This window comes from Anas acuta, chromosome 28 (genome assembly GCF_963932015.1).
Source record: "Anas acuta chromosome 28, bAnaAcu1.1, whole genome shotgun sequence".
In the NCBI taxonomy this organism is placed as follows: domain Eukaryota; kingdom Metazoa; phylum Chordata; class Aves; order Anseriformes; family Anatidae; genus Anas; species Anas acuta.
Genome location: NC_089006.1, coordinates 3,056,772 through 3,076,982, shown reverse-complemented (window position 1 = coordinate 3,076,982; position 20,211 = coordinate 3,056,772). Strand labels below are relative to the sequence as shown.

Here is a 20,211-nt window from a genome sequence, read left to right as displayed (position 1 = left end):
GCCCGCCGCCTCCCCTCTCCTCGCGCGCGCTCGTCACGTGACGGCGGGGGGCGGGGCCGCGGCGCGAGGGGCGGGGGCCGGAAGTGAGTGGCGGGGCGGCGGGGGGCGGGGCGGGAGCGGCGGCGGGGGGGGCGCGGCGGCGGCCGGGAGCGGAGGAGGCCGAGCGCGAGACCCGCGCGACACCCATGGTGCCCCGGTGAGCGCAGCCCGCGGGACCGGGCCGTGGGGGGCTCCCCGGTGGCCGGTTGCAGGCCGCGGGAGGGCTCCCGGGACGGGCGAGGCCCCGGAGGCACCGGGCGGGGCCGTGCGGCTGAGGGGGGGGGCTCCGCCCCCTGCCGCCCGCCACCGGGCTGTGCCCCGCGGGGAGTGCGGCCGGCCCGGTGCCGGTCCCGGTGCCGGTCCCGGTGCCGCTACACGCCCGGTGCTACCGGCGGCGGGGGGGAGGCTGGGGACGGCCCCGCCGGTCGCCTCCGTGCCCCCCCCCTCGTGTCCCGGGCGTCCCGGGGCTCCTGGTGCTGCGGGCAGGCCGAGGCCGGGGGTCACCGGCACGGGCAGCGCTGCCGGCACCTGCGGGGGGTTCGCTCCGGGCCTCAAACCGGCGACCCCGGGCCCCGAGGCCCCCCCGTGTCCCGTGGCGTGCCCCCGGCCCGGCTCAGCCCCGGGGCTCCGGGGGGGGGCTCAGGGGGCGGGTCCGGTGCGGGCCCGGTGGACGCTTCCCCCCGCGGCCTTCGTGACCCGGCGCCTTCCCGTTTTGGGTTCAAACCGCTCGGTTCCGTGTGCGGGAGGTCACCCGGTGATCCCCGGCACCCCCCGTGGCTCGCGAGGCGCCGCCGTTCCCCCGGGGTCGGGACCGGGGCGGCCGCGGCCGTGCCCCCTCACAGCATTTTGGGGGCCCACGGGCACGGCGGGGGAACCGGGAGGCTCCCCGGAGGTCCCCCCTGTGCCGCAGCCTCCCCGCCAGGCCCGGTGCTCCCGGTGCCGGGTTTGGGGCCGCTTCTCGCCGCCGCTGCCCGAGCCCCGTTCCTGCCCCGAGGGGCACGCAGGGGCCTCGGGAGGCGGTGCCGTTACCGGCAGCCCCGCGGGGGTGGCTGCGCCCTGCTTATCTCGCGGCCTCGGCCCCAGATAAGGGCGCGATGGCTTCGAGGAAGTCAATCCGGGAAGCGCTGCCCTGCTCCGCCCCACCGGGGGCTCTCGGGGCCGCTCCTGCTCCCCCCCCCCCCCGGCTCCCCGGGGCTCCTTTTTCTGCTCCTTCCTAACCCCGGCTCCCGTCCCGCTCCCTCCCGGGGCTGCAGCCCTGGGGGGCTTCGTGTGCCAGCCCTGGGGGTGACGTGGGCAGGATTGGGGCGCTGCTCTGCACGGGGGGGGGCCCTCCTTGTGACCCTCTTGGTGCTTTTTTGGGGACCCGGCAGCTTCAGGGCCTTGGGGATCAGCTCCGGCGCTCATCTCACAGCACAGAGTCACCGAAACCGAGGCACTTCTGGTTTGGGATCTGCCCCGTGTGGCTCCCAACTCCTTTTCCTGGTGGACAAGGCCTGAACAGAGCCGGGTCCGTGCCCAGCTCAGCCTCGTGCCCCGCAGCATCCCGGTGGCGCCGTTATCCCGGGATGGGGCCGTGAGGACGGAGGACGCCTCGCGGGTTCCTGCCCCCCGCCTGGGCAGCGTCGCAGCCCCGTCCGCCTGCGGCCAGCGAGGAGCCGGCCCCCTGACCCCCGCGGGTCCCTTCCAGCCGGGGACGTGGTGACTCGAAGGAGCCGGGGCCACCTCCCCGCGGCCCGGGGCCGGGCCGGCTAACTCGCTGTTTGTCCCCGAACCGCAGGTGGGACGGCCAGACGAGAGGGGCTCTGCCTTTCCCTTCCCTGCCCTCCGCCGCCGATGGAGTACGTGGTAAGGCCGGCCGGCGCTCGGGGCTTCGGTGGAGGGCTCGGTGGCTTCGGTGGCGGGCCCTGCCTCCTCTCCCTCCCCGCCGGGCCCCCGCCGGCCTTCCCCCGGCCCCAGGAGGCGGCGGGGACGGCGGAGAGGAGGGCCGCGCCGCCGCCGCGTGACGTTGGAGCGATATCTGGGGGGGAAGCACGCAGCCGTAGGCCGGCGTTCAGCCTTTTTCTCTTTGCTCTCGCCCCGTGCTGCAGGAGGACGGGGGACGGGGAGGGCTCCACCGCCGCTGCTTTCCGACCGAGGGGGTCTCCGGCCCGCCCTGCGCCGCTGAGGTGCGTACGTGCGGCGGCGGGCGGCCCGTGTCTGCGCGCGGCTGCGAGCGCCTCGCCGCGATTCCTTGCCAAACCCCGCGCGTGTTCCAGCTCTCTGACTCAGCTCCCGGTTTGTGTTTCCTGGGAGGATGTCGGGCGCTGGCCCAGCGGCGAGGCCCCGCTCGGCGCCCGGGGAAAATACGGGCTCGGGCTTGGCTCGGTCCCGGTTTGGAGGCTGCGGCCGCTCTCTGCTTCTCCTCCTGCTGCGCGCCGAGCGCGAGGTCCCCGGGCACGCAGAAGCACGCAGGACCCGGCCGAGCCCACGCGTCCCCTCGCTTCCCGGGCACGAGGAGCGGCTCGGCCGGGACGTGTCCCGCCAGCTCCTCGGGGGCGGTGGTTCTGGCGGCTCCCTGCGTCCTTTAGCTTCAGGGGCAGGAGTTTTTCGTGGGGCTTCGCACGTCTCCGTCTGCCTTCGGCGCTCTGGGGGGGTCTCTGCGGCCCCTGGGGGGGTCTCTGCCTCCTTGGGCCGGGGGGGCCGTGGCAGACGAGCTGTTTGTGTGCCAGGGCTGGCATCATGCGACCCGCCTCATGCCCAGCTGGTGCCAGTTGGCATCACGTGCGCTATCTGGCCTCGGCCTCGATGCCGGAGGTTCTGATAAAATCAGCACCGATTCCGCTCTCAGAGCAGAGCCCTGGCTGCTCCCAGCCCTGCCGCCTGCCTGGCCTCTTGGGGTCCCCTCCCCAGCCGGCTCCAGGAGACCCCTGCCCCTCTGCTCTTCCCTCGGGGCTTCCCAGGGGGGCCGCCGTGCCGGGTGGGGCACCCAGCCCTGTGCCCCCGAGCCCCCCAGGTCCTCACCAGCCCCCTGAGCCCCTTCAACGCCGCCCAGCCCTGCTCCCCCCGGCGGGTCCCTGCTTCCTGGCTCCCCGGCCCCGGGCTTCCTGCCTTTCTTTGGAGCGGCCATGGGAAGGTCACGGCGCTGAGCGGCTGCGGGGCCCCGGGCGGGGACGAAGCGCGCAGTGGGACGGCTGGCACGGGCTCCTGCGGGACCGAGGTGGGGGGCTCGGGGTGGGGAGCGGGCCGTGGGGCGTGCTGGTGTCGGGGCGCCCTGTGCAGGGGGATTTTCCAGCTCCTGCCTGGCTGCGTGGAGGTGCCAGCGGTTGGGAAGCGGGGCTGGAGGCCACCGGTGCCGTGCTGGGTCTGTGCGGGGAGAGCCCTTCCCTTGGGTTGGATTCAGCCGAATTTGGCTCAGTGTTGGGTTTTGCAGAGTGAGGGGTCCCTGGGAACTGCCCAGGTGCCCGGCAGTGGGTCGGAGGGGCCCGAAAGCCCCGGCTGCATCCCCAGGAGGTGAGAGGGGATCTGAGGCCCCGTGGGGAGGGCGAGGCCGTGGAGATGAGCGTGGACGCGCGTGGTGGGGTTGGGCTGCTCCCAGCTCCTCCTGGCCCCGTTCTGCATCAGGTGGGGACGAAGGGGGAGCGGGGCAGCCCCCGCAGCCCCCACCACGAAACGGGGGCTACGCCCGGCCTCCCTGCCACGGACAGGGGGTGAGCTTTGCCCCGGTGCCGTCGGCACGCTGCTGCTTTTCCCCAGCTCCCGCTAGCTCCGCCTGTGACCTTGATTTTTCTGCTCCAGATACTGGCTGGGTCCCCACCCCTCTCCGGGAGCCCCTCCTGCGCTGCCACCCCAGCCCGCTCGCAGTCCCGGCGCAGGCAGAGCCCGCTCCTCCGCCCGTGAGTCAGCACGGCCCCGCCGCTTACCGGCAGCTCACCGGCAGCCCCGTTTTCCTCCGGGAGGAGCGGCCGCGCCGCGGGGAGCAGCGGCCATCGGCGGCTCCCACCGGCCCCGCGCCGCAGCCGGGGGGCTCACGCTGAGCCCGGCCTCTCCCTGGGGGCTCGGCACCCACCTGTGTCCTGCTCCCGGCCGTCCTCCTTCCTCTGCACCCGGAGCCGTGCTGCCAAAGGGCTGGATGTCCCCGCAGCCCCAGCGAGCACCGGAGGCGTCCTGGCATCGCTGCCCCCCCTGCCTCGGGCGCCGCTCCCCCCTGCAAAGCCCGGGGAGCCAACAGCAGCTGCCTGCCGCCGGCACGTGGGTTGCATAGCGCTGGCCACCACAGAAGGACCTTGTTCGCTCCTGGCCGGGGCTTGGAGCAGGGCTGGGCTGGGCTTGGATGCGCTCTGTGGCTGCCTTGTCTCAGGGCTTTAAATATTCATGCTTTTGATTTCCTCTTAGCTGCCGGCGACTGCTTGGGGGAGCGCAGGGGCAGAGCGAGCCGGCGGGGGCGGAGGGGCAGCGGTTTGGGACCCGTCGGCGGGGCAGAGGGGGCCGGATCGGGCCTCGACCGAAGACAATGGGATTTGTGGGCAGCCCGGTTTGGGAGCAGCGGGGGGCTGCGGGGCTCGAGGCCCTCCAGGCTGGGGGCCGGGCACGCTGAGCCCCCTCTCCGGCTGTTCCGCGCGGCCCCAGGGCGTAGCCGCGGCCCCGTTTCCTCCCCGCCGCTCCGGGAGCAGGGGTCGCTCTCCATCTGGCCGGATCCCTGCGTCCTCGCTGACGCCGCTTGCCATCGATCGGCTGCGACGGCGTGGAGCTGGGCAGCCCCCGCGGCGCAGCGGGGCCGGCTCTGCCCGTGAGCCATGCGGGGCTGGCGAGCGCCCGGCACCGAGCTCGGCCCAGGCTCGGGGGTGGCTTCGCGGCGGCCGTAGGCGCTCGGACAAGCCCATGGGGCCTCTGTGAGCCGTGCCAGCCCTTCTCGCCTCTCCCCGGAATGGATCTGCTGCAGAAGAGCAAATACAGCCACCTGCGGAATGAGTCCGTCTCCTCCCTGGAGGAGGCGGGGGGCGGCGGGGGGGCCCCAACCTCGCCGCTGGAGCCCCTCGCGGGCACGCGCTCCCTGCCCGGCTCCCTGTCGTCCTCCTCCCTCAGCCCCATGCTGCCTCTCGGGGAGCTCTCGTCCGAGTCGGAGGACAGCCCCACCACCCTCTGCTCCTTCTTCCCCAAAATGGCCAACCTGAAGCTCTCGAACCCCGCCAACCTGCTCAGCCTGCGGGGCTCCACGGCCGGCAGCCTCAAGGAGGCCGGGAGCCCGGGGGAGCCCGGCCCGGCCGCCACGCTCGCAGCGGCACCGGGAGGAGCCGGCGGCCCCGATTCAGCGGGCCCTGTCGCTGTGTGTTCCCAGGATATGAACAAGCTGAGCTGCGGGAAGAAGACGCGGGTGGAAGGCGGCCAGCTGGGCGGCGATGAATGGACGCGCCACGGCAGCTTTGTCAATAAGCCCACGCGCGGCTGGCTGCACCCGGACGACAAGGTCATGGGCCCGGGGGTCTCCTACCACGTCAGGGTGAGCGCTGGGGGGGCACAAAGGGGCAGGGTGGGCTTCGGGGGAGCTCCCAGTGTGCTGCTTGCGAGTGGGAGGTGGGTGGGGGGTGTCCTGCGGGGGTCACCCCCGTGTGGCGGGTGGCACAGGGGACCTGTCCTCATCTCCTCCTTGCTCGTGGGCTGCGTGGGGAGGTGGGGGGCGAAGCTGGGGGCTCTCTGGGCTGACCCCGCTCTCCCCCCCCAGTACATGGGCTGCGTGGAAGTCCTGCAGTCCATGAGGGCTTTGGATTTCAACACCAGGACCCAGGTCACCAGGTGAGCCCTGCATCTGTGCTGGGCTGGGGGGGGCTCTGCTGGGCTTGGGGGGGCTCTGCTGGGCTGGGGGGGGGCTTGGGGCTGCCCCAGGGTGGGTCCGTAGCTGGTGGCCAGGCTGTCTGCAGCCCTGGAGGCAGCTGCCCGGCGGATCGATGCGCCCGTCAATGGGCTTGGCCAGGCAGGAAGCGCTCCGGCGACCCCATCAAATATTAACCGAGCTCTTGGAGCTCTTCCCCTGCCCCAGCCGGGTCGGGAGCCAGCCCCGAGGGCTTCCCTTTTGTGTCCCTCGCTTTAACCCCGTCCCTCCTGCGCTGATTCCCTCGCCCTCCACCCAGCAGCGCCCTGCGGACGTGGCGGTGAGCGCGGAGCCGCCCCGCTGCCGCCTCGTCCCTGTGCTGGGGTGGGTGGGGGGACCAAAGGGGGGGCCCCCAGCCCAGACTGACGTCCCACTGCGCTCCCCGCAGGGAGGCGATCGGCCTGGTGTGCGAGGCTGTGCCCGGTGCCAAGGGAGCCGTGCGGAGGAGGAAGGTGAGGCTGGGCCGGGAGGGCTGCCAGCGGGCTCGGGGTGCCCGTGGCCGAGGGCTGGACCTCAGCCCGGGCACCCGGGGCTCTCGTCGGCCCCGTGGGGAGCTGAGCTGGCTGCCTCTGCTGGGGGACGAGGCTCCGGGCCCAGGAGCCCCCTTCCCAACGCTGCCGTCTGCCCCCAGCCCTGCGGCCGTTCCCTGAACTCCATCCTGGGGAAAAGCAACCTGAAGTTCGCCGGCATGCCCATCACCCTGACCATCTCCACCAGCAGCCTCAACCTCATGGCCTCCGACTGCAAGCAGGTGAGGGGCAGGGGCTGGGCGGCTGGCTTTAAACGGGGAGGGGTCGTCGTGTCCCCTCCGGGCCCCGCTGGGGGGCTGGGGGTGTCCCCAGCCTCCACGGGGACATCTGGGTGGGTGCGGGGCTTGCTGAGTGCCCACCTCTCCCTGATCTGAGGGGCCTGGCTCACCCATTGCTGGGGGCAGAGATCCGAGGGGCACTCCAGGCACTCTGTTGGTGGCTCCGGGGGTGTCTCGGCCGTCCTCTGGTGTCCTGTGGCTCATAACCAGGGCCCCCCGAGCCCGTGAGCCCCAGCCCCAGGGGGAACGTGGTGGGCAGGAGGTGCCAGCTGAGGCGGATCATTGCCCCCTGTGCCTTGCAGATCATTGCCAACCACCACATGCAGTCCATCTCCTTCGCTTCGGGGGGAGACCCGGTGAGTACGGCGGCTCCCAGCGGGCTGGGTCCTGACCCCTGGCACGGGACGGGGCTCCCCTGCCCTGGCCCTAAAGTCTGGGGCACCGTGGTCCCCGGCAGCCCCATCTCACCGGTGCCTTCCCTCCCGCAGGACACCGCTGAGTACGTCGCCTACGTTGCCAAAGATCCCGTCAACCAGAGAGGTGAGGGCACTGCTGGGTGTCCCAGAGCCCCGTTTTGTGGGTGTTTGGGTGCAGCTCGGTGGGGCGGGGGGGGGTGCACAGGGTGGGTTCAAGGGGCGCAGGATTTAACGCTGAGGTTCCACGCCCCCACCCCGCTGTTCCCTTCCCAGCCTGCCATATCCTGGAGTGCCCGGAGGGCTTGGCGCAGGATGTGATCAGCACCATCGGGCAGGCCTTCGAGCTGCGCTTCAAGCAGTACCTGAAGAACCCCCCGAAGCTGGTGACGCCCCACGACAGGTAGGCAGGGAGGTGTCACATCTCCCGGGGGCGGCGCAGGGACGTGTCACAGGGACGCTTCCCCGGCTGCTGGCGGGTGCTGAGCTGGGCTGTGCCCCCCCCAGGATGGCGGGGTTCGACGGCTCTGCCTGGGATGAGGAGGAGGAGGAACCAGCCCCAGACCACCAGTACTACAACGACTTCCCCGGCAAGGAGCCTCCCATCGGGGGGGTCGTGGACATGCGGCTGCGCGAGGGGGCTGCGCAGACCCCCAACCACCTGGGGGCCACGCTGGTAAGGCTTGGGGCACGTCTCCGCGGGGTGCTCGGGGGGAGATCCCACATTACGAGGGAGATGCAGGGACCCTGGTGGAGCTGTGGGCTGCTCGCTCGGGGTTATTCCTGCCCAGAGTCTGCGGTGTGAGCCCCCAGCACCTCTCACAGCCCGGGGTGGGGACTGGGGGCACGATGGGACCCCCCGGGCTCGCTCACCGTGTGCCTCTCTCTGCAGCCCGTCGGCCAGACCTCTGGTGGGGAGTACGACCCGCGGAAGCAGCACGCTCCTGCCCAGGGTAATGCGGGGGCCGTGGCTGTCCCCGTGCTGCTCTCCCGCACCCCAAACCGCTCCGGCATCGAGCGCTGGTGCTGGGACCGAGGCGGGCTGGAGCCCCGCTGACTTTTTGTGCTCTTTGCAGCAGGGAGAGAGAAATACCCGGCTGCAGCAGGCGGGGCTGGCCGCACCGACCTGTTCGATGACCCGTCCTACGTCAACGTGCAGAACGTGGACAAGGCGCGCCAGGCGTCCGCTGCCGGCGCCCCCACAACGGCCAACGGCAGCGCCCAGCGGGACCTTTTCGACATGAGTGAGTGCGGTGGGAATTGTAGGGGCTGGAGGGGACCTCGAGGGATCAATGGGTCTGTCCCCTAAATGGGATGCAGCCGTGCCCGGGCTGTGGGGTTTGCTGTGGGTGCAAGGCGAGCACCAGCCCCGCTCCTTTCCCCGCAGAGCCCTTCGAGGACGCCCTGCGCGTGCCCCCCGCCGTGCCCGTGAGCCTGCCGCCGGCACAGGTGGTGGCTTCCATGGAGGAGCAGCTGCGCCGGGAGCCCTGGTACCACGGGAAGATGAACCGCAAGGAGGCCGAGAAGCTGCTGAAGGTGAACGGAGACTTCCTGGTGCGGGAGAGCACCACCACCCCCGGCCAGTACGTGCTGACCGGCCTGCAGGGCGGGCAGCCCAAGCACCTGCTGCTTGTCGATCCCGAAGGAGTGGTGAGTCCCTGAAACCCCAAAGCCGGGGGTCCTGCACCCCTTTGTGAGATACGGGAACCTCCTGGGCTTCCTGCTGCCCCTCGGGGGGCACCCCGGGGCTGGATTTGGGGGATGGAGCGGGCACAGCAACGCATGGGGGGCTCGGGGCTTTGTCAGCTGTGGATTTCTGAGCGCCCCCTCCTGTAGGTGCGGACAAAAGACCACCGCTTCGAGAGCGTCAGCCACCTCATCAGCTACCACATGGACAATCACCTGCCCATCATCTCGGCTGGCAGCGAGATGTGCCTGCAGCAGCCTGTGGAAAGGAGACTGTGAGCGCCCGGGGACCCCGGTGCGCGGCCCCCCCCCCGGCCCCGCTCCCTGCCCCAGGGGGGGAGCGCTTGGACTCGCAGCCGGGTGCCCTGCCCAGGACCGGGCTCGGACTGCCTGGGGACGGCCCCGTCCCCGGTCCCCGTCCGCCACGAGGAGCTGGTGGCCACGGGGATGGCGCGGCGGGAGCTGCCTGCAGGGCGGGGGGCTGTCGTTGCCAAAGCCCCTGCCTCCCCCCAGCTCCAGCCTTTGCACAGCAGCTCAGCTCGAACCAAAGCCTGGCCCCGGGCGGTGTCGCCGCAGCGTGGTGTGGCCGTGCCCCCTTTTGTGCTCACCCAGGGGGGGCACGGGCCCTCGGCCCCTCATCCCGCCAGCCCCAAGGGGGGGGGTCCGGCCGGGGGCTCCCCAAGCACAAGGCCGGGCGGCCGCGCACCGAATGTACCCGATCACTTTACGTGTTAACTGTGCCTTGACCCCGCAGGTCCCACACACTTATGCAATGCAGCCGGGCGGGGGGGCGACGGCCCCAAGCCCCCTCCGGGCCCCCACCGAGCCCCTTCCCCGGGCACCCTCCCCAGAGAGAGAGGGGTTTTTTGGGGTGGGGGGGGGGAGTGGCCGGGCCCCGCCGCATGCACCTCGTTCCCTGAAGCCAAAGCGCAGCCCTGCCCCGGCCCCGCTATAACCAAAGGACGCGGCGGGCGGAATTAAAGTTGGTATTTCTCTAGGCCCGGCTGCTCTGCTGGGGCTGGGGGGGGGCGAGCAGGGGGGCTTGGGGGGGAGCACCAGGGTCAGGGGGGGGCAAGGACTGGGGCTGGGGGCGAGCAAGGGGGCTGAGGGGGCAAACTGGGGGGCTTGGGGGGCGAGCATCAGGGTGGGGGGGGAACGAGTAAAGGGCTTGGGGGGTGAGCACTGGGGCTTTGGGGGCGAGTAAAGGGGCTGGGGGGTGAGTAAAGGGGGCTGGGGGGGCGAGTAAAGGGCTGGGGGGGCGAGCATCGGGGGCTGGGGGGCGAGTAAAGGGCCTGGGGGGGGGAGCAGCGCCCCGTGCGCCCCCTCCCCCTTTCCCTCCCCCCCTCCCATCACGTGGTTCCTCCCGCCACCCCCGCTTTCCCCTCACATGGTTCCTCCCTCCCTTCCCCCCCCACCCCCACTCATGGACCGTCCCACCCCCCCTCCTCCTCCCCCCCTCCTTTCCCCCCCCACATGGTTCGTCCCGCCCCTCCGGGCGCCCCTCGCCCCGCCCCCTCGGCTCCGATTGGCCCCGCGCGCGCGCCCGCGGCTTCCGCTTCCGGTAGTGGGGCGGGACGGGGAGGGGGGGGGGAGGAGGCGCGGCGGGGCCATGGCGGCTCCGTGCCCGCTGTGAGGCGATGGCGGCGCCGCACGGCGAGAAGCTGGAGGGAGGCGTCCCGGCACCGCCGCCCCCGCCGGGGGGGGGGCCCGCACCCCGCGGGCAGCGCCGCCGCCGGCGGGCCCGGCAGGAAGCAGGGGAAGGCAGGTGAGAGAGCGGGGGGGGGCCGCGGCCTGCCGGGACCGGGGGCTGAGGGGGTGGGGGGGGGGGGGCCGGGACCGGGGCTCCGCCGCGTCCCGGTGCTGACGGCGCCGCCTCCCCCCGCAGGGCTGCAGATGAAGAGCCCGGAGAAGAAGCGGCGGAAATCCAACACGCAGGTAGGGAGCGGGGCCGGCACCGGGGCTGTCCCCCCGAACCCCCACACACCCCCCCCAACCCCCCCCGTACCCCCCCCGTACCCCCTCCTCCCGGTGCCGGTCCCGGGCCGTGACCCCCCCGCCCCCCCCCCCCGCAGGGCCCGGCCTACTCGCACCTGTCGGAGTTCGCGCCGCCGCCCACGCCCATGGTGGATCACCTGGTGGCCTCCAACCCCTTCGAGGACGACTTCGGCGCCCCCAAGGTGGGCGCGGGGGCGGGGGCGGCGGCGCCGTTCCTGGGCAGCCCCGTGCCCTTCGGCGGCTTCCGCGTGCAGGGGGGGCTGGCGCCGCAGGTGCCCCCCGGTTACGGCGGGGGGGGGCCGCAGCCCCTCCGCAGGCAGCCCCCGCCGCCGCCGCCCTTCGCCCCCGGGCAGATGGGCCCGGCCTTCGGCATGCCCCCCCAGAACCCCGGCTACGTGCAGCCCGGGGCCATGAGCTTCCCCGGGCAGCCGTTCGGGCAGCCCCTCGGACAGAACTTCAGCCCCCCCACGGGGCAGCTCATGCAGGGGCCCGTGGGGGGCTTCGGGCCCATGATCTCCCCCACCATGGGGCAGCCCCCCCGGGGGGATATGGGTCCCGGGCCGGCGGCCCTCAACCCCCCCGGCGGCCCGGCCATGGCTCAGCGCTTCGGCCAGCCCGGCAACCTCTTCGGACAGTCCCCCATGCAGCGCCCCGGGCAGAACGTGCCCCCCCTGCCCCCCACCGCCAGCCCTTTCCCCGGGGCGGACCCCGGCTTCCCCGCCGGCGGCGAGGAGGGGGGTAAGAACCTGAACCCCCCTCCCAGCAGCTTCCCCCAGGAGCAGCACTCGGGCTCCCCGGCTGCCGTTAACGGGGCGCAGCCCAGCTTCGCCCCCCCAGCGCTGGCCGCGGAGGCGGCACCCCCGAGACCAACAGCCTCCCGCCCCCCCCCGGCAAGGCGGCCGGCGGCTCGGGGCACCAGCCCCCCCCGGGCTTGGTGTACCCGTGCGGGGCCTGCCGCAACGAGGTGAACGACGACCAGGACGCCATCCTGTGCGAGGCCTCCTGCCAGAAGTGGTTCCACCGCGAGTGCACGGGCATGACGGAGAACGCCTACGGGCTGCTCACCACCGAGGCCTCGGCCGTCTGGGCCTGCGACTTCTGCCTGAAGACCAAGGAGATCCAGTCGGTGTACGTCCGCGAGGGCATGGGGCAGCTGGTGGCCACCAACGACGGCTGAGCCACCCCCTGTGACCCCCCCCCCCCCCAAGCCTTGTACAGCTCCCCGCGCAGTTTTAGGACCAAACCCCCCCTTTTTGTAGCCATTGGACTCGTGAGCACGGGGCGGCAGCGAGTGGCCCCCGCCGGGACGCACGGGGGGCTCTGGCTGTGCCGGTGTGTGCCATGGGGGGGCTCCCTCGGGTGTGGGGGGGCTCCATCGTGCTGGTGTTCGGGGGCTGAAGCTTCCCTGGACCCCCCCGGGGGGCTCTGCCTGCTGGCACGGGTGCCCCGGGGGCAACGCGCCCCCCCCTCCCCCTGCTCCGTACAGTCCCGGTGCCCCCCTCTCCCCCCGTTTTCCACTCGCGGAGGTCCCGGTGCCCCCCCCGCCCCCCCCGTTTTAGCGGAGCGTTAATGGAAACTTTTGTATCGTCGCTATAAAACTCTGAAACCGCCGTGTCCGTGTCTGCTCTGCTCCGGTGCCCCCCGGTTCCCCCCCGCAAACCCCCCCCCCCCCCCCTCCCGGTGCCCGCCCCGCCGCCATTGGCTGCGCGCGTCACGTGCGCGCCCGTCCCGAGGGCGGCGACCGGCACCGGCGGAAAGTTGCGGCCGGGACCGGGCCGAGCGGCGCCCCGAGCGGCTCCAGGTACCGCCCGCCCCGCTCCTCCCGGCCGCGCAGCATCGCCCCGGGTCCCCCCCCGGTCCCTTCCCGGACCCCCCCCTCCGGTCCCTTCCCGGTCTTTCCGCTCCCGGTCCCTTCCCCCGGGGAGCGGAGCGCACGTCCCGGGGCACGACCGGGGAGGTTGAGCGCGCATCGCCCCCGGGACACGGCCCCTGCTCCGCCTCCGGCCCCGCTCCCCCCCCCCGGTTCCGGGGAGCCCCGGGGCGCGGCGCCGGTGGAAGTTGGGGTGCGGGGGGGGCCCCCCCCGGGGGCGCTGCCCTAAATACCGCGGCGGGGGCCGCCGCTCGGTGCCCGCCGGGCCCCGGGCTCGCCGCGTCCCCGTCCACCTGCCGGGCGGCATCACCGCGGCTAAAAATACCCCGCGGGACGACTGGCGGCGGGGCGGGGGGGGCGGCACCGGCGGGGGGGTCGGAGGGGCAGCGGGGGAGGGGGTCGGTAGCGCGCCCCGTGCCGCGTCAAGCCCCGTTCCCCCTCCGGGAGCCTCCACGCCCCGCGGGGGCTTCCCACGTCTCGGTCCCGCCGCCGCTGGGCCGGTGCCAGCCCCGGGGGGGCGTGGGGAGGGTCGCGGGGGGGCTCTCGGGGGGGCGGCGCCTCCGCAGCTGTGCTGGGAATGTGCAGAATCCCCGGGCACCACCGCCGTGACCGCTGTGCCCCGGCCCTGCTCCTGCCAGCACCGGGCGAGGCGAGGGCTCGGTGCCCCCCGGAGGAGCCCCCCCCGGATCCCGGTGCCACCGGGGGGTGCCCGGCTGCGGCATCCCACCCGTGGGGGGACCGCAGGGCCGCACCGGGCCGCCCTTTGCTCCCGCTCCCAAACTCGCTTTGCCAGGCAAATCAGGAGCGGGGACAGGGTGAGGTCTGTCCGTCCGTCCACCTGTCTGTCTGTCTGTCCTTCCGTCTGTCCATCCGTCCGTCCGTCTCCTCGCAGGGGGGGGTCAGCGCCGTCCGCAGGCGGGAGCATGGCGGAGAAATCGGACTCGCGGGACTCGGACAGCAGCTGGGTGCTGGCGGGCACCGAGGTGAGGGGCCGGGGACCCCCCCGGGGGGGGGGGGATGCGGGGAGCCCGCGGGTGCCAGCTGCTGCCCCTCACCCCAGGGGCTGCCCGTGGACACGGTGGGCCCAGAGCAGGATGCGGCCCCCCACGAGGCCGAGGAAGAAGAGGCAGAGGAGGAGAGCGCCCAGGACATGGCCACGGGTACGAAAACGGGACAGGCGCGGCGGTGCCCGGTGCTGTGGCACGGGGAGCCCGCTCACCGCCCGCCTCTGCCTCTCCCCAGCTGGTGACGGTGGCAGCGGAGCCTTCCCGGCCCAAACGCCGTGCCCTGAGGTCGGGGTAAGCCCGGGGAGGGGGCAGGGGGAGCGGTGGGGCTGGGGTCCTGCTGCGTGTGGATGTTTGAGACCCCAACGCCCGCGCCCTTAGGACGTGGAGGAGCAGCCGGAGCGCGGTGCCGAGGCGGTGCCCACCACGGGCAGCCCCACGGAGCCCAGCACCACGCCGAGCTGGGAGCAGGAGGAGCCCGACGTGATGACAGAGCGGGAGCCCCACCTGGACACCCCCAGAGCAGGTCAGACCGGGAGCACACCGGGCCCGTGCCGGTGCCACCGGGGTGCGGGCGCTCCCTGCAGGTCCCCGTCCCCCCCCAGGACCACCAGCGGAGGAGGGGAGCTGCACCAGCAGTGACGATGACGACACCGAGGGGCTGCGGAGGCGGCGGGTCCCCGAGCCCCGTGCCGGGCCCCCCCCTTCGGGGCCTGCCCTGCACCGGGGGACACCGGACAACGGCGACGAGGACGGGCTCAGCTCCAGCAAGTACCTCCTGGGCGCGCTGGCACTGGCGGCGGTGGCGCTGCTGCTCATCTCCGGTGAGTCACGGTCCCGGGGTGGGACGGGGGGGCAGGATGGGGAGCCCGGTGTCCCCCTCATTGTCCCTTCCTCTCCCCAGGGGGCTTCTACGACCCGGCAGACGGTGAGCGCGGAGGGGCTTGGCCCGTGGTGCCCGGTGGGGCAGCCCGGACGCGCTCGGACGTCCCCGTGCGGTTCCCCCCCAGGCCCCGTGGACGGCGTGGTGAGCCGCGGCGTGGCCGACACCGAGCAGGAGGCGCCGGTGCCTGCGGACGGGAGCGTAAGGAGAGGGGTGGGAACGGGGCTGGCGGAGGGGAAGCCGCTCCCTCAGCACCTCCACGGCCTCGTCCTTCTTCTCCCCCAGGATTTGGTGCAGCAGCCCCCGCCGCCAGCCGCCGCGGACCCCCAGAGCGTGCAGTCCGTCAGCCTCCTCCTGGACAAGCTGGCCAAGGAGAACCAGGAGATCCGGCTCATGCAGGCTGAGCTGCAGGTGAGCGCGCACGACGTGTTCAGGGGAAGATGCCCCCCAGCACCACCCCCACACCCTCACGGCCCCCTCCCCGCTCTCCCCCCCTGCCCCAGGCCCACAAGGAAGAGCTGCAGGCCCTGCTGCAGAAGAGCGAGGGGGCGGCGGCGGCGGCCGGGGCGCAGCAGCAGAGCCTGGCTGCAGAGAATGAGCAGCTCCGCGCCGCGCTGCAGAGGGAAACCGAGGCACTGCGAGCCGCCCGGGCTGAGCTGCAGCGTCTGCAGGAGGCGGGGGTCCCGGGCAGCCCCCAGCCCCACAAAACCGAGGCTGGGGAACCGGCAGCAGAGCAGCCCCACGGCCCAGAGGGTGCAGCCCGCAGGGGGGACGCGGCAAGGCGGGAGGGGGCCGGGCACCGCGGCTTGCTGGCTTGGGTGCGGCAGGAGCTGGCAGCCGCCCTGGAGCGAGCGCGGGGCTCGGGGGGGCTCGAGGGGCTCCCGGAGCAGCTGAGTGCCCTGGAGGAGCGCCTGGGCCGTGAGCTGGAGGCAGAGGGGGCCCGGCCCTTCCCCGGGCCCTGGAAGAAGCCGTTCAAAGCAGACAAGAAGGAGAGCCGGCGGCACAAGCGGCACGGTGCCGGGGAGGGTCCCCACGAGCGGGGCGGGTGGGAGAAAAAGGAGCAGGGCAAACCCCACGGGCACGGGAAGGAGCCCCGGCCCCCCCGGGAGCACAAGGCAGGCAAAGCCAGGGGGAAATCGTCCCACGGCCCCCCCCAGCACGGCCCCCGCGAGCTGCCCCCGCTGAGCCATTACCGGGCGCCCCAGGGCTGCGCCGGGGTGGCCGACTGCGCCCGCAAGGAGGGCCGGGAGGTGCTGGGCGCCGCGCTGGAGCCCGTGCAGAAGGCGCAGTTCCTGCAGCTGCTGGAGGGTTTCATGGGCCGGCTGGGCTGGGGGGGGCACTTCGGGGGGCTGGCGGCGCGGCTGGACGGCGTCTTCGGGGCCGACGGCGCCTTCGCTCACGACCGCCTGCGCTTCGTGGACTTCGTGGACGACGTGGAGGAGATGCTGGAGGAGCTGGCGCGGCGCGAGGGGGGCGACGAGGAGGCGGCCGACGGCTTCGAGGACTACGTGCTGCGGCACTACGCCGGGGACGGCGGCGGGTGAGCGGGACGGGGGGGCGCAAAGGGGGTCTTTGTGGGGTGGGGGAGTCAGAGCCGGGACCCCCTCACCGCCCCTCTTCTCTCGCAGCTCCACGGGGAAGGAGCGGGGCCGGAAAGCCTGGCGGCAGCACGGGGGAAGCAGATAGAGCCATGGGGCACGGGGGGGGCACCCCGCTGCCAGCCTTCGTCCAGCACAACGGCCCCGAGCCCACCCGGGGGGGGCTCCCCTGGGCCCTGGTTGGGGTCTGGGGGCTGCTTTGTGCCCCCCCCCCCACGAGTTGCACTGTGTGATGCTGCACTGCTGTAGATGCAATAAAGTCACCGCTGGGCACGGCTGGGACTGGTGCCTGGGGGGGGAATGGGGTGCGGGGGGGGGGGCAGGGACAAGGGGGTGCCAGGAGGGAAGGGGGGTGCTGGGGGGGAAGGGGGGTGTTGGAGGAAGGGGGATGCTGCAGGGTGTGGGGGTGTTGGGGTGGGGAAAGGGGGGTGCTGGGGAGAAGGGGGGTTGGGGGGGAATGGGAGGTGCTGGGGGGGGAAATAGGGATGCTGGGGGGTGTGGGGGATGCTTGGGGCAAAATGGGGTGCGGGGGGGGAAAAGGGGTGCTGGGGGGTATAGGGGTGCTGGGGGGAAGGGAGGTGCTGGGAAGGGAAGGAGGGGTGCTGGGGGGGTGCTGAGGGGGAAATGGGGTGCTGGGAAGAAGAAAGGTGTTGGGGGGTCAGGACTGGGTGTGGGGGGTGAGGGTGTATGGGGGCTGAGTGTGGTGCCCCCCAATTTGGGGGTAACCCCCCTGGGTTTTGGGATGCCACTGGTTTTGGGGTAACTCCCCTCAGTTTTGGGATGTCCCCTGGTTTTGGGATGCCCCCCTGGCTATGGGGTGACCCCCCTCGGTTTTGGGGTGCCCCTCGGTTTTGGGGTAACCCCCCTGGGTTCTGGGGTAACCCCAGTTTTGGGGTAACCCCCCTTGTTTTTGGGATACCCCTGGTTTTGGGGTAACCCCCCTCGGTATTGGGGTGCCCCCCGGTTTTGGGGTACCCCCTATTTCGGGGTGCCCCCCGCCCCTCCCCGCGGCGCCCTGCAGGGGGCGCTATAGCGAGGGGGGGCGGAGCCAAACCCACAGGGGGCGTGGCCAGACACACCCAGGGGGCGGGGCCTCCCTCGCCCAGCCCCGCCCCCCCGGGCCGTACCACCTCCGTGGCGCGGGGGGGGCCGTGCCGGGATGGCGGCGCCCCGCGCCGTGCTGCTGCTGAGCGGCAAGAGGAAGTCGGGGAAGGACTTCGTGGCCGAGCAGCTCCGCAGCCGGTACCGGGACGGGACGGGACGGGACGGGGGGGGGGGGGCCGCGGGTGGAGCCGGGTCCCGTCCCGCTGATCGCTGTCCCGCAGGCTGGGCCCCGCCGTGTGCTGCGTCCTGCGCCTCTCCGCGCCGCTCAAGGAGCGCTACGCAGAGGTACGGGACCGGACGGGACGGGACGGGGCGGGACGGGGCGGGATGCAGCGGGGATGGGCGGCCGGGATCCGCCGGGATCCGCCGTGCCGAGCTGTGCCATGTGGTGCTGTGCCGTGCTGAGCTGTGCCGTGCCGTGCTGCACCATTCCGTGCCATGTTACGCCGTGCCATGCCAAGCCGTGCTGTGCCGTGCCATGCTGCACCACGCCGTGCCATGTTACACTGTGCCATGCCAAGCCGTGCCGTGCCGTGCCATGCTGCAGCACGCCATGCCGTGTTATGCCGTGCCATGCCAATCTGTGCCATGCTGTGCCACACCGTGCCATGTTATGCTGAGCTGTGCCATGCTGAGCTGTGCCGTGCCATGTGATGCCAAGCTGTGCTGTGCCGTGCCATGCTACACCACGCCGTGCCATGTTACGCTGTGCCATGCTATGCCATGCCGAGCTGCACTGTGCCGTGCCATGCTACGCTATGCCATGCCATGCCGATCTGTGCTGTGCCATGCTGTGCCACGCCCTGCCATGTTACGCCATGCCATGCTGAGCTGTGCCATGTTATGCCGTGCTGTGCCATGCCATGCTGCACCACACCGTGCCATATTACACTGTGCTGTGCTGAGCTGTGCCGTGCTGTACTGCACCACACCGTGCCACATTACGCCATGCCATCTTACACTGTGCTGTGCTGAGCTGTGCTGGGCCGTGCCATGCCATGTTATGCTGAGCTGTGCCGTGCCGTGCCATGCTGCACCACACCATGCCATGTTACGCCATGTCATGCTGTGCTGAGCTGTGCCATGTTATGCTGTGCCATGCCATGCCATACTGCGCCACGCCATGCCATGTTCTGCTGTGCCATGCTGAGCTGTGCTGTGCCATGCCATGCTACACCAAGCCGTGCCATATTACACTGTGCCATGCCATACTATACCATGCTGTGCCAGGTTATGTTGTGCCATGCCATGCTGTGCCATGCCATGCCATACTGAGCTGTGCCATGTTGTGCCGTGCCATGCCATGCTGAGCTGTGCTGTGCCATGCTACACTGCACCACATCACGCCGTGCCGAGCTTTGCCAGGCCGTGCCCCATGACAAGGGCTGTGCCCCACTCACACCCTCTCCCCACAGGAGCATGGCCTGGACTTCCAGCGGCTCCTGGACGCCAGCGCCTACAAGGAGCTGTACCGGCAGGACATGATCCGCTGGGGCGAGGAGAAGCGCCGTGCTGACCCCGGCTTCTTCTGCAGGACGGTGGTGGAGGGGGTGGCGCAGCCGGTGTGGGTGAGTGGGGCTGGGGAGGAGCAGGGGGGCGCGGGGCGGCCGCTGACGCAGCCTGGGTGCAGGTGGTGAGCGACACGCGGCGCCTCTCGGACGTGGAGTGGTTCCGGGACGTCTACGGGGACGTGGTGCAGACCGTGCGGGTCGTGGCCTCCGAGGAGACGAGGAAGAGGAGGAACTGGGTCTTCGTGGCGGGTGAGCGAGCGCTGCTTCCCATCACACCGCAGCCAAACCCGGGGCATCGCAGCTCCCTGCAGCACGGCTCTGCCCTGCCTCCACTGCTGAGCCCGGAGTGCAGGAGCCGGAGGATCGGGATAAAGCTCCGGAGCAGCGGGCGGGGAGTGAGGCTGCGCGGTGCCTCCCCTGGGGGACGGATCCTGACTTGTGGTGTGGGCTCTGCTCTTCCCCAGGGGTGGACGACGCCGAGTCTGAGTGCGGCCTGGACCAGGGAGTGGCCTTCGACTGGGTGATCACCAACGACGGGGACGAGCTGTCCCTGGACGGGCAGCTGGAAGCGCTGCTGCAGTCCGTCCGCGGCCGGCTGTAGCTCCCACATGGGATTTGGGGGGCACGCGGCTGTTCAGAGCCGCTCACACAGGGCCTCATCCTTCCTGGGGGCTTTACCCTGCGTGGGGAGCATCGTGGGGGCCACCTGTGGGTCCCCAGTCGTGGTGCTGGGGAGGAGGAGACCAGGGGGAGGCAGCCAGCCCCCCCAGCACCTCCATCCGCTTCACCCACACCCCGCAGGGGCTGTGCCTTCCCCCAGGGGTGAGGGGCTGCTGCTGCTCAGTGACCCTCAGCTGTGGCTCGGGGACCGTGTCCTGTGTCCCGTGTCCCCTGTGAGCCCAGTGGCGCTTCCCAGTTTGCCTCTCCTGTCCGGGCTGGGGGCGATGCCTGCACTGGAATAAAGCTCTGACGCTGAGAAACACCCAGGGGCTGAGTCTCCTTTCCTGGGGGGGGGGGAATTCAGGTCACTGGGGGGTGGGCTGTGCCCCTGCCCTGGGGGGTGGCGGTGGCGTGAGGTGCGGTTTAATTCCCTGTGCCCACCCCGGGGGCCGCCAGCTGGGTGCCTTGTGGTGTGTTTTTAATAGGCTTCCTGCAGCCAATTCCCCGCGGATTATCTGCTTCCGAAGCAGAAGGCTCCTGCCCTAATACCTGCCCGCCGGGAGCTCGTCTCCCACAGCAGCTGGGCCCAGCCCGGGGGCAGGGACAGGGACAGTGCAGGGGGCTGTGGGAAGGGACAGCGGGGGTCTGGGGGCCAGCCTGGCCCTGTCCCCCCCCTTCCCTGTGCCGGGAACACCAGGGCTGGCAGAGCCCTGTCCCCCAGCCCCGGGGACAAGGGGGAGAGCCACGGGACGAGGGGGACAGGGGACAAGGGGGAGCCCCAGCCCCAGCGAGGGC

At 72.3% G+C, this 20,211-nt stretch overlaps 4 protein-coding genes across 11 annotated transcripts; all 4 read left to right on the top strand.

Moving 5' to 3' along the window:
• The first annotated feature begins 41 nt into the window (after positions 1 to 41).
• SHC1 (SHC adaptor protein 1) lies at positions 42 to 9,788 on the top strand. Of its 5 annotated transcripts, XM_068662671.1 has the most exons (15): positions 51 to 196; positions 1,817 to 1,884; positions 2,127 to 2,204; positions 5,354 to 5,515; positions 5,738 to 5,808; positions 6,273 to 6,336; positions 6,516 to 6,635; positions 6,995 to 7,048; positions 7,181 to 7,232; positions 7,382 to 7,508; positions 7,613 to 7,781; positions 7,998 to 8,058; positions 8,182 to 8,349; positions 8,493 to 8,755; positions 8,942 to 9,788. In XM_068662671.1, the coding sequence occupies exons 2-15, from the start codon at positions 1,873 to 1,875 to the stop codon at positions 9,068 to 9,070; spliced, it is 1,530 nt and encodes a 509-aa protein (XP_068518772.1). In that variant the 5' UTR covers positions 51 to 196; positions 1,817 to 1,872; the 3' UTR covers positions 9,071 to 9,788. The 5 variants fall into 5 exon arrangements, with proteins under 5 accessions (XP_068518774.1, XP_068518772.1, XP_068518773.1 ...); XM_068662672.1 differs by lacking the exon at positions 2,127 to 2,204; XM_068662670.1 differs by lacking the exon at positions 51 to 196 and having other exon boundaries at positions 243 to 1,884; positions 3,814 to 5,515.
• A 559-nt stretch (positions 9,789 to 10,347) lies between these two features.
• Positions 10,348 to 12,396, top strand: PYGO2 (pygopus family PHD finger 2). Its single transcript, XM_068662786.1, is given in 4 exon segments — positions 10,348 to 10,556; positions 10,677 to 10,726; positions 10,864 to 11,617; positions 11,620 to 12,396. Coding segments are annotated over 3 exon segments (1,140 nt in total). The 5' UTR covers positions 10,348 to 10,556; positions 10,677 to 10,684; the 3' UTR covers positions 11,964 to 12,396.
• An 84-nt stretch (positions 12,397 to 12,480) lies between these two features.
• PBXIP1 (PBX homeobox interacting protein 1) lies at positions 12,481 to 16,414 on the top strand. Of its 3 annotated transcripts, none has more exons than XM_068662784.1 (11): positions 12,481 to 12,587; positions 13,549 to 13,639; positions 13,717 to 13,816; positions 13,899 to 13,948; positions 14,042 to 14,186; positions 14,266 to 14,484; positions 14,565 to 14,588; positions 14,671 to 14,744; positions 14,829 to 14,954; positions 15,047 to 16,083; positions 16,172 to 16,414. In XM_068662784.1, the coding sequence occupies exons 2-11, from the start codon at positions 13,580 to 13,582 to the stop codon at positions 16,227 to 16,229; spliced, it is 1,893 nt and encodes a 630-aa protein (XP_068518885.1). In that variant the 5' UTR covers positions 12,481 to 12,587; positions 13,549 to 13,579; the 3' UTR covers positions 16,230 to 16,414. The 3 variants fall into 3 exon arrangements, with proteins under 3 accessions (XP_068518885.1, XP_068518883.1, XP_068518886.1); XM_068662782.1 differs by having other exon boundaries at positions 13,899 to 13,954; XM_068662785.1 differs by lacking the exon at positions 14,565 to 14,588 and having other exon boundaries at positions 13,899 to 13,954.
• Positions 16,415 to 17,224: 810 nt separating this feature from the next.
• PMVK (phosphomevalonate kinase) lies at positions 17,225 to 19,738 on the top strand. Of its 2 annotated transcripts, XM_068662970.1 has the most exons (5): positions 17,225 to 17,383; positions 17,467 to 17,530; positions 18,661 to 18,813; positions 18,876 to 19,005; positions 19,221 to 19,738. In XM_068662970.1, the coding sequence occupies exons 1-5, from the start codon at positions 17,301 to 17,303 to the stop codon at positions 19,355 to 19,357; spliced, it is 567 nt and encodes a 188-aa protein (XP_068519071.1). In that variant the 5' UTR covers positions 17,225 to 17,300; the 3' UTR covers positions 19,358 to 19,738. The 2 variants fall into 2 exon arrangements, with proteins under 2 accessions (XP_068519071.1, XP_068519072.1); XM_068662971.1 differs by lacking the exon at positions 17,467 to 17,530 and having other exon boundaries at positions 17,243 to 17,383.
• Positions 19,739 to 20,211: the final 473 nt, after the last annotated feature.

Coding starts and splice junctions, on each gene's coding strand:
- SHC1 (XM_068662670.1), top strand. CDS start 4,943: ATGGATCTGCTGCAGAAGAGCAAATACAGCCACCTGCGGAATGAGTCC. Junction 7,049..7,180: donor TCGCTTCGGGGGGAGACCCG/GTGAGTACGGCG, acceptor TCCCTCCCGCAG/GACACCGCTGAGTACGTCGC. Junction 7,509..7,612: donor CTGGTGACGCCCCACGACAG/GTAGGCAGGGAG, acceptor TGCCCCCCCCAG/GATGGCGGGGTTCGACGGCT.
- PBXIP1 (XM_068662782.1), top strand. CDS start 13,580: ATGGCGGAGAAATCGGACTCGCGGGACTCGGACAGCAGCTGGGTGCTG. Junction 14,589..14,670: donor CTTCTACGACCCGGCAGACG/GTGAGCGCGGAG, acceptor GTTCCCCCCCAG/GCCCCGTGGACGGCGTGGTG. Junction 14,955..15,046: donor TCATGCAGGCTGAGCTGCAG/GTGAGCGCGCAC, acceptor CCCCTGCCCCAG/GCCCACAAGGAAGAGCTGCA.
- PMVK (XM_068662970.1), top strand. CDS start 17,301: ATGGCGGCGCCCCGCGCCGTGCTGCTGCTGAGCGGCAAGAGGAAGTCG. Junction 17,384..17,466: donor GCCGAGCAGCTCCGCAGCCG/GTACCGGGACGG, acceptor GCTGTCCCGCAG/GCTGGGCCCCGCCGTGTGCT. Junction 18,814..18,875: donor GGGTGGCGCAGCCGGTGTGG/GTGAGTGGGGCT, acceptor GCCTGGGTGCAG/GTGGTGAGCGACACGCGGCG.